At 37.8% G+C, this 11,672-nt stretch overlaps 1 protein-coding gene across 1 annotated transcript; it reads right to left on the minus strand.

Moving 5' to 3' along the window:
* Positions 1–367: 367 nt before the first annotated feature.
* LOC122028744 (proline-rich receptor-like protein kinase PERK15) lies at positions 368–9,694 on the minus strand. Its single transcript, XM_042587612.1, has 8 exons — positions 9,229–9,694; positions 8,231–8,710; positions 7,724–8,098; positions 6,249–6,461; positions 1,837–2,208; positions 1,487–1,730; positions 1,262–1,409; positions 368–877 (listed from the first exon to the last, which is right to left on the minus strand). Exons 2-8 carry the CDS (start codon positions 8,697–8,699, stop codon positions 506–508), a joined length of 2,193 nt encoding a protein of 730 aa, XP_042443546.1. The 5' UTR covers positions 8,700–8,710; positions 9,229–9,694; the 3' UTR covers positions 368–505.
* Between the last annotated feature and the right edge of the window lie 1,978 nt (positions 9,695–11,672).

Raw genomic sequence — 11,672 nt, forward strand, 5'->3', positions numbered from 1 at the left:
GATGTCATATTAAGAAATTCAGATGAAATAAACACTTTGTCATATTATTCATTCAAATAGACAGATTGAGAGAGAATAAACTTTTGTTTAATTTTTTACTCATTCTAAATACACAGGAAGGTTAACCCAAGTATTTATGTACCAATAATAATAATAATAATAAGGTAAAAAATAAGTTTCGTTCATATTGTTTCCTACTAATAGACAGAAATCGAGTGATCTAAACAATACAAGAACGAATTGGTCAGATACAACTAATCAGATTTGAGATTAGGGTTGTTCAACCCTGGTGTACACTTAAAATTCAAGACGTATTCAGAAGGAAAAGCAATGCATGAAACTTTATGCAATTTAAACCAATGTGTTGTGATAACCAACATTTCAAGCAAAAAAAGAAGATATTTCATGTGTTTGAATCCAAAACTTAGAGGATGACAAATGCAATATACAATAATAACACAAAATTTCGATACTTGGCATCACATCTAAACATTGAGCATCCACCTTACCTACCTTCATGGAGATCCTCTGAAAATACAGCTGTTCTGTTAATGTTATCATTGTCAAAAAGGCTTAGACCTGAAAAAGGACCAGAAGAGAACATTGATGAGGTGGCATCTGATTCATACGTAGTTGCTTGTTTATTATTTGGATGAGTTGAGGGAGTTGGCAGGGCATCCTGGTGATCAGCCACTCGATAGACCATTTTAAGGGATTGCACCACTTCTCCCATTGTAGGCCTCTGGTTTGCCTCTTGCGCAACACAAGCTGCAGCTATTGTGCAAACTCGTACAAAATCATCCTTTGGATACTTACCAGCAAGCCGAGGGTCCGCAAGTTCCTCAAATCTATTACTGTCACGAAGAATTGGCCGTGCCTGCATGTATCACAATGCATGAATCAAGTGTTCATTCTTGTATCAGTAAATTAGTGTCATTTTATATGAACATAGCCAAAGCTGCTGGAGAGGAATTGTGTTTAAAGAATATTCTTTTGAAGAATAATAAGCAATTGCTGATGAATTATTCTTTTCACGTTAGTATTTTTGCAATTTCTAGTGAGACATCACTATATTCAGCCATCTCTTGATTCACCTCAAGTTTCAACAATGCCACCTACCATTTAAATGAAGGACCATGATATGTTTGTTCAAGAAAATCCCCAAAAGTATGGCATGCTGATGATGGTGTTGATGATAACTAAGATATAGTAGTTCAATAAAAAAAATGGTTTTAAATGTAAATGGCAAAAAAGAACTAACCCAATTTACTAGGTTTTCCTGGCCAGAAGGTTGTGACATGTCAACAGGCTTCCTTCCTGTCAGTAGTTCAAGTAGAACTACTCCATAGCTGTATACGTCACTCTTTACTACCAAATGTCCAGTCATGGCATATTCAGGAGCTACATACCTGAAATGATACGGGTCTCAAAAGGTGTAATTACATGGAAGAAAATAAGGTCGTGAATGGCAAGAAAGAGAATTCACCCAAAAGTTCCCATGACACGCGTAGAAAGATAATTTGCACGCCCCTCAGGTGCTTGCTTTGCAAGACCAAAGTCAGAAACCTTGGCATGGAAGTTGTTTTCCAGCAATATATTGGATGTCTTAAAATCCCTGTGGATCACACAGGGTTGTGAATCCTCATGAAGGTAAGCTAACCCTCTAGCAGCATCGAGGGCGATTTTCATCCGTGTGTCCCAGTCTAGCGGACAGTTTGCTCCTGCAGAACCTAGAGAAAAGAAAGATATGCAACGCAATATGAAGCTTTCCCTTATAAATAAGAAGTCAATAACAAAAAATTCTTAACGGGAACTACAGTCTGAAACTAATAGTACCATGAAGCCAAGACTCCAGGCTTCCATTTGGAACTAGCTCATAACAAAGAAGATTCTGCGATGAGTCGCGGCTGGTGTAATAACCAATCAGTTTGACGAGATTTCTATGATGTAACCTGCTCAGCATTTCAACCTCAACAAGGAATTCTTTGTCTCCTTGGTGTCCACCACCGGAAAGCTTCTTGATAGCAACAGCAGTACCATCACTCAATACACCCTTGAACACACGGCCAAAACCACCTTCACCAAGCAAGCTACCAGGCTCAAAATTATAAGTAGCCTCTTTAAGCTCCTCATAGGAAAGAAAACGTGTACTTGTGGGATACGGAAGAGAACCTTCAACAGAAACTGCGTCTGCTGTTCTTGACTTCACTGCAAAAAATAAAATTTTGCTTATGATATTAAAATAGATCAATGAGGAAGCAAAGTAATTTTTTAATTAAGCTTGTAATTGAAACTAAGAACAGTGGTTGCACATGTATGAAAAAAAATTATGCAATTTATTTCAAATGTCTGAAATTTTATAGGAGCGAATAATTTAGCCAACATTGATAGCTAAGTCAGCCCATCTCCAAGAATTTCATGCTATCTTTCAAATCAAAATCATCAAAAAAAAGTCATTTTCAGAAATAATTATAGTTATAGAGACAATTCTTGGAAAAAGGTAAAAATTACTAAATAAATAACCTATTATGGGAAGGAGCAACAGGTCCATAGTGCACTGAGTCGTCATTCTTTATCATAAATAATTATTTTAGGTTCTTAAAGCACTGATCATCAAAAATCAACCAGACATCACAAAATCAAGAATCCCTTTAATCTACAAACATGATCATCCCCAACCACATTTATCTTCTATAAAATTCAGTAGTTTCTATCAAGTAACATCTTCTCTTCATCGTTCAGATTTCAATCTCCATCCTTATCGTTTTACCATGTTTTTTATGTGTCCATTTTCCCTTTGGATTGATTATGAAACACTAACCTTACTAAATTTTTAAGTTGCTCCCCAGCATTTATTGTTGACAATGCTTCCATTCAAGATCAGTGAACATGGAAGGTGATTGACAATCAGAATGAATCCCAAGGAGTATAATGGCTATCTGCACTTGTGGCTAAGCCCTCAACCTTCCTCTACAACTTCACAAGGTGATGTCTAGATTTTCTCTGAGTGTGAGCCCACTTGGGAAACCAAGTTTGACCCATGTTTCCCAATGTCTACAGACTTCTGCCTACTTCTACATAGTTATTTTTAGTACATTCTCATATTTGGGGTCCTAGTATAGTTTCTCCAAACTTTATTTCAAATACTTTGTTATTTTTATTACAACTTTCCGTAATTAGTTCAATATATGTCATACTAATACCTATTTTTTCTATAATTCTCCATATAATTTCTCTTAGGATTCTATCATAAGCTTTTTCTAAGTCAATAACAACCATGTATATATCTTGTTTTTGTTCCCAATATTTTTTAATTAGTTGTCTAAAAAGATGTATAACTTCTATTATCGACCTTCCAGATATGAATCCAAATTGATTTTCGATCACCATAATCTCTTTAATCTTTTTTCTATTACTCTTTCCCAAAGTTTGATGGTATGACTCATTAGTTTAATACATCTATAGTTTGCACAATTTGTACGTCTACATTGTTCTTATATAAGGTATAGTACTTACTCTCCATTGATTAGTCATTTTTTTCATTTTCATTTTCAATATTATGTTAAATAATTTGATAAGTCATTCAATATCTTGTTTCCTTGTCACTTTTATAAGGAAATTATGTTTTAGCTTAGCAGAATAAAGACAGAATATATGAAATTTAAGTTTAGCAATATTAGGCGTAATGAGACAATTGTTAAAATAGGAGATGAGAGCTTAGTAGAACTATGTTTTAGGCTTAGTAGAACCGAGAGCTTCAAATACTTAAGATCATTTTTACAAAACAATTGAGGAATTGAGAGATATCCTACATAGAATACAAGTAGGATGGTTGAAATGGAAAAAAATGTCAAGTGTTTTATGTGATCATAAAATCTCTAAAATTTAAAGGAAAGTTTTGCAAAATCACAGTTAAACCTGCTATGTTATATGGAACTGAATGTAGGACTATGACTCGAGCACATGAGCAAAAGATGACAATTGTAAAGATAAGGATGTTAAGGTGGATGTGTGGACATACGAGAATAGGCAGAATAAGAAATAAAAGCATTAAAAATAATCCGAGTTGCATCTATTGAGAGATGCATTTACGATGGTACGAGCATGTACTTAGACGACCAATAAATGTTACAGTTAGGCAATGTGAAACTATGACAAACACGCACATCAAACGAGAAAAATCAAAAAATACTTGGTTAACAACAATAAAACAACATAAAATTTATTTAAGTAAGATGATGATATATTAGGGGAGATAGAGCCCAATAGCGTAAAAGAATTCATATAGCCGACCCCACCTAATGGGATAAGGCTTGATTGTTGTTGTATTCACTCCTTCCAATCCTTTATTTCTAACCAAAACATTCTTCAGCAATAATCTTATCCTTATACAATCCAACAAACTGGCATAGCTAACAAGAATCACCGCGTAGAGATGGCTCACTCACCTTATTCACAAGGGGTTCCACATAGGTTTGGGAGAATATTGTTCTTACTGTAGGTTTTTTTTACAAACTTCAAGCCTTCTTGCTCCTATGACTTTTTGATGTACTTCTTCCATTTCTTATACCCAATAGAGATAAACTGTGTTATCTATGGTAATCAAGTCTTCCTTTGTTGTCGTCGATTGCATAAGTGGGTAACATTACGACTTAACTAAATTATAAAATGTCTTCATCTTTGTCAATGTCATCTTCTTTAAGACGACTCCCTTCTTTTCAAACTTCTCATTTTCTTCTTGGTTTGTGATTGTAGTGCTTCCAATCTCTACATTTTTGTTCATTCCATTAACTTCTTTTGCAGGATTGCCAACATTGAGACCTACATTGAACAACCATGAGACTATGTTGTTTATCAAATACCACCTCCCTCTAGATCCATCCTCTAATTTGAATCTTCTTTTGCTCTTCAAAATGGTTCTCATAGTTGTGCTACCTTTCATCCCACTTCTCTTTCCTACCAAATATCCCATTGTGATCTAATTATTCTTCTTTGACTCAATAATCTATTCCTAAGATTGTCTCAAAGGTGCATTCAAGGTGGAGACAGGCTATGATTGAAAAAATATATTTGCATTCAAATGCTACATAGAAGTTGGTGCCTCTTCCCCTATACAAGTCTTAAATGGGCTGCAAATCTGTATTCACAGAGGAGAGATCACTTATTGGCATTGTGTATCATATGAAAGTTCAATTAGCAGACAATAAAGTCTATAGAGTAGATAACCTAGACACCTTTGCTCCTGTAGCTACAATTACTTTTGTTCATCCTTACCTTTGTAGCCATTTTTCAATGGCTCCATTGCTTATTGAATATCAAGGATGCCTTCACGATGATCTTACAAAAGTATACATGGAGCAACACGTCCAATTGGTTGCTTAGGGGAGAGTGGCCTGCTATGCAAGCTCAAAAAGTCCTTGTATGGTTTGACTAATATGTTGGAAAATAATCCAATTAATGCCCCACAGATCCAATGTCAAACTACTACCAAGATAGGGGAATTCATTATGTTTAGCAAGGTTTAGAAGATTAGTAGGAAAAAAAAACATCACAGCTATAACACCACGCATATTACTCAAAGTAAGCATGACCATAAGCTTTTTTAGTCTCCATGTCACTATCATTTGGAGGAAGCACCGAAAATTCTATAGTATCTGAAGAATGCTCCAAGAAAAGGTCTTTTGTGACTGGATTAAGATCACCTTATGATTGTGGGGGCAAAATATTGATTGGGCAAGTTCTCCCATAGACAGATCCACACATGGCCCTAGGTACAAGTAAGCTTATCCAATGTAAACAGTCAATGACTAAGTTCGCACATGCTCCTGAGAATCCAATAGGTTGTATTGTGACAACAAAGTTGCCATGCACATAAATTCTAATCTAGTGTTCCATTTAAAAGATAAAACACATAGACATTGATTACCAACTCCAATGATCAATTGACTAATTTGAAGATTTCGTAAATTTTTAATGAGTTGGATGTCTAAGTCAGTCTAAAGGGGAGTATTAGAGACCTGATTATAAATAATAGGGGCCTATTTATAAATACCATATTATATAAGGATTAAAGTGTGCATTTTATATTAATAAATAATAAACATAGAAATGGACTACGAATGGTGTCATACCCTGATAATCTCTCCAACTTTTAACAGTTTGATATGCTTCTTCCAGATGTTTGCACAGGTTAAATTATCCAACAGATAGATACAAGTTTAAACATAAATATAAATTTAAACACATACCTTCTTCAGCAGGCACCTCTTTCGCTTTGCAGCATGAACAAAGACAAAGGATCAACAGAACAAAAGTAACAACAATCAGGACACTGATACATATGCCGATAACCAATAAAAAATTTGAGTGCTTCCTATCTCCAGTATCACCCTTTGTTGTAAATGTAGGTAAGTAGGGTAGCCCAGATGGCGAAGCCACTGGTGAGATAGACTGGGAAGGAGCTGAACAATAGAGAAGTCATTTGTTATTTCATCTCATCTAAAAATATAAATCATTTTAATGGGTGTGTGCACGTGCATATATCACTTCCACTAAACAGGAGATTACAAACCAACATAAAATTGCAACATGATAAATGGGGAGTTTTCCATTTCTTCTTGTTAATACAACAAACAAGGACAATCATAAGAATATGTAGGACAAAACAGTCCTGGAGTATTTGTCAGTTTGGGTGTCACAATGTTTCTTTACACTGTGAGGTGCATCATGGAGAAGCAGCTGCCCTAGTAAGAGCGGGAACAGAAGTGGTAGTTGCATCCAGAAAGTTCTAGGTGATTTGCAGTCTTGGTGTATTGTCTAAAAGGGCAGTTCAGTGCACGAAGCTCCCATCAATGTGGGTCCCAGGGAAGGGTCTAATGTATGCAACCTTACCCTCCAAGACTCGAACCCGTGACCTCTCTAGGTCACATGGTAACAATTTTACCATTACAAAAAGGCTCCCCAAGTCTCTTGGAGTATTGTCTATTGAAAATATTTATTTTAACTGTGAGGCGCATCAACCCTCAACTTTTGGAATCTCCCCAAATAAGTAAGTGTAGACAGAGAAGTTGCATCCTATAAGCTTTAGGTGATTTAGGAACTAGTGGCATACAGAAAAATTCCACAAGCAATAACAAAAAATCAGGATAAATGTTTATAACAGTCTCAAGTTAACTACTGTGCACTTCATTTAAGGTTCCACTCCTGTTTTGATACATTTCAAATGGAACAATGACCTCTATGATAAAAATGCATGTCAATTTTTTTAGGCAAGGAGCGATGCAGAAATTTTCTTAGGATCATGGTTAGAAGCATGACATTACCATCATAAAAAACAATACAGAACAAATTTTTTATTGTAATAGAACCAAGATGGAAAATCTGACATGGCAATGGAGTTGAATGAATTAACTAATTTTTCCACAATAATCAATTCATATTGATTGACATTCACTGCTACTTGTTATCAATTTATAAATTTTCACAATTTTATGCATGTTCATGTGCGCAAGACTATACTATTTTGTGTATTTTATGAAAATGAAATGGTGATTAAAAAATTCATGGCTCAGAGTACAGCCAAACTACTTCAGAATAAAGACAACTAGGAGATGAACATCAAATGCAGGTACAGAAAACTCATTCACTAATCACTACATATCTAATATGCTGCAAAAAATATGGACTCAATAACATTTAATAATCAAATTGTCTAGAGAATTACCAGGAGGAGAAGCCAGTGGCCTGAACCAAGTCAAATTAAGAAGTTTATAATCACCAACTAGCTCAGGATTGATATGAATCATATGGAGTGCAAGTGAAGTATTCATAGTAATAACCTGATCAACCAAAAAACTTATCCCTTTATATGGCACTATGTCCATTGTGATATTTAATCCAGATGCTCCAACAACATAGAAATTTTTAATCTCAAACTGATCCATGTGCAACCTGAGTTGATAAGCCAACTCTCGAAGAAATTCATTACTCCAGTTTAAAATCATAGAGACATTTTGTAGAAACAACTCAACCTTCACTGGGTAAACACAATGGCAATCTTGAGTACCTCGCTTCTGCACCATATTAGGCTCACAGCATTCTGTTCCATAAAATAGATACTTTAATTAAGTAAAAATGGGGCATGCTGAAAAGAGGCATTCATTTATCCTAATCTTGTGGGTATATACTTAGCAAAACAGGTTAAAAAGATAAATTACCAAATCAAACTTACCAGTTTGAGGTGACAATGGGGGTTCTGCAAAGGCAGTTGGAACTGTGCTTGCATTTGAATGTGTTGGAGGAGAGTATCCGGAAGGTGAGGGTGTGACAGCCAACTCAGTAGAAGGATGAATGCTATGATCCAAGAAAGAATTTACTAAACTTGGAACTCTTGGCGAGGGTAGCCTAACAGTAGTTAGGGATCTGTAATCAACTGAATCTTTGAACATCATTGGTGAAGTTTCAGCAAGCGGTAAAGAGTACTCCCTGTGTTCTCTAGTGTTTGGAAGGTTTTCTAGGAAATGTTTTTCAACTTTTGATAAAGAGATCAAGGAAGAGACTTGATTCCATCCACCTATAGGAGCAGCGGATGGAGATGTTGTCATTGCTGCTGATATATGCCTGACATGCCTCGCATCAACAATTAATTGCAAGCATACAACAGCCAACATATAGCAGAGAATCAATGCAGATGATGTCATTCTGAATAATCCTGCAAGCCAGAAATTAAGATCTGATTAAGGTAACCAGCATGATTGCCTTACTTGTTCTTACATTTGATAAAGAAGAGCTCAAAATCTAAAACAACGCCTACCAAACAGATTAGCCATGAAAAATATTTGACAAGCATCCATTTCATTAACATCCAGAAAGCTTCTTTTCTTACAGACACTCACAGCAATTACATGCCACTTAATACTAGAAACAGCCTAAGATCGCATTGTTGGAAGAATCCTCTTCCAAGCATTAACTCACGAGTACGTGTAGGCGTGAACGTCAAAAAGGATGATTTGCTAGTAAAGGTTGCAGTGCAAGTATAGGTTAACTGACGCAACATAATATAGTAGCAGTTAGAATCTTTTCCCTGTCTCACCCATCACCATTAGGCATATCGCGACTAAAAATAATAATACTAAAAGCTTCAATTTTTCACTTAAATACTAGCAAAGGATCACTCACGACCAGATCAAGTGAAGATATAAATTATGAAGGAGCAAGCTCCAACAGTACCTCTACAGTGACAAATCCTCGACACTCGCCAGCAGACCTCCACCGCTGATCCCAACCGAGCGAGATCGACGCGGACCCACTGATCTCGGACGAGATGGTTCCAACGAAAACCAGACAGCGCATGAAGTCCTGGAATCCGCAGGGGTACGATCCTGAGCCTCCACGTACTGCTGCAGAAGGCGGTAGGGGGACAGACCGCGCGATGCGGAAGAACTCTACTGGCACTACTAGTCGAGGAGGAGCTCCAGGAACCGGAACGCGAAGAGACTACCTGACCACGGGAGAGGATTCCAAATCCGGCAACTGTTTAGGGTTTTCGGAGTTTCGTCGACCTCGATCTCCGCGGTCCTTGAGCTCCGTTTCTTTATTTGGCCCCCGCCTTTCTTTGCCTCTCCCCTTGCTTTCCCCTCTTTATCTAATTGCAACAACTATAATGACATCGTAATAAACAGGATTATCCGAAGTTTTCCAGTGCGAGTGTCGCAGTGAAGTGCTGAGTTGGTGATTAAGAAGATGATTAAGAATGGTAATGAGGAATTAATGATGGGTGAGTTGGAATGTGAGTGTCACAGTGAAGATGGCGCTGGCGTTCCATTGCATCCAGTAGCGATCAGGTAAGCGGCATTTAAGTGTTGAAAGTGACATCGATGGTGAAGCAAATCCAGAGCCATGGCTTAGGATATTTACTGTGTCAGGTAAGGGTTAGTGCGGTAAATTCAAAAGCCCAAAGTTCTCGTCGTAATTGAGATTCACGAGGGTTTAAGTAATAAAAATTTGAAGGAAAAAAATTTAATGATTAAGGATAAATCTTCTTACAACTAAATCGGTATTTATATATAAAGGAAGGAAATTTTTTTTAATATATAGAGTTAAATTTAATTCCTATGTTTTAAAGAGAAAAGAAATCATTCTAAAACAAATAAATTTCTTTAAAATCAAAATTAACAAAAGAACATTGATATTGACCAATTCTAACATATAAATAGTAGAAATATAAAAATTATCTTAAATATTATAAAAATAATTTTTTTAAAAAAATAATAGAAAGATTTTTAGAGGCTCAGACAAGAACCTAAACATTATTTTTTAACCCAAAAGCGGGCTATTACAGATTTCCTAATAATATATATAGATATCTCAATTATACATGTGTAGTCATTGATAGAGACTTATTCCGATGCCGACGGATCAAAAGTTATGAATTTTTAAAGTTAAAAAAAATATATTAGATTAATCTTATATTAAAAAGTAATTAGTTGTTATAATATGATATTGGTTAATGTTAATAAGAGATAAAATATATTGATCCTGTCCGAACGTTGAATCAATGGACGCTGGGCACGTGGCGCTCTCTGAACTGATGACGTGGATCTACGACCGACCGTAGGGATCTCCGACGAACCTGTAAGAAAGTCGGGCCGGGAAGGGGTTCCCGGCGACGACCCTCCGACGCTCAAGTCAGACAAGAGGAAACTATGAAGTGGCTCCAAAGATGCGAGATCGCGTACCTCCGTCGAAGTCTGAGGGCTCTTATATAGAGCTGTGGGGAGGCGTATGCACACCTACCGAGGCGTACACGTGTCCTTTACCATACCTTAGTATGGGCTTGTCAGAGGAACATGTCTGACACCATACTGCTACAGTCTGATCACCTCTTTGATGGGACAGCTGAACTTTCGTCGTACAATTCTGCGTATGGCCTGGTCGTCGAACATGCCTGCTGTCAGGAAATGATGTTCCCCAATGTCCCCTTGCCCTTGTCTTCCTTTTCCCCGAGCCGAGCATCCATCCGCTCGGCAGGCATCAGTCCGACCGGGCGTAAGTATCGGTCCGACCGGGTTCTCGGCTGAGACTGTTCCTTCACAGTAATGTTGTTTTATGCCTCTGCCGAGCGGGCTACCCGCTTGGCACGGGGACCCTGTTCACCATGAGCATCGGAAACCCGACTCCTCGTCGGGTTGTCTTTGATTCCGCTTGGACCCGTTCGGCCGCTTTGTCCTCCCGATTCTCCGATCGACCATTTGACTTTTGACTTCCACGTGGCGTTGACTCCCCTCAAAGGGGGTCCCCCGTCCTTACCGCCGGATCACTTGCCTCCTCTTCAAGTCTAGTCAAAAGAGGCGCATAGTCTGACTAACTGGACGCCCGTAGTGCCGAGCGGCGCATTTAAGAAACCATCATCCGCTCGGCTCATGTGAGGGTAGCTACAACCTCAGTCAACGCCACCCTCCCTCGTATCTCCTCGGAATTCATGCCAATCTCCATCATTAAGGCCGAGCATGCGCTCATTAAATGCACTCCAGTGGCCGAATGCTACGTGGCGCTGCTGCCGTCATCGTACGACGGCGGTGTGGTGTCCGACAGGACATCGACGGTTTAAAATGAACGGCTCGATGAGGGCCTCGGTTCCTGTGACCCGCATCGGACGGTTGAGGCTGATCGGG

The sequence above is a fragment of the Zingiber officinale genome, chromosome 10B (assembly GCF_018446385.1).
Source record: "Zingiber officinale cultivar Zhangliang chromosome 10B, Zo_v1.1, whole genome shotgun sequence".
NCBI classification, from domain to species: Eukaryota; Viridiplantae; Streptophyta; class Magnoliopsida; order Zingiberales; family Zingiberaceae; genus Zingiber; species Zingiber officinale.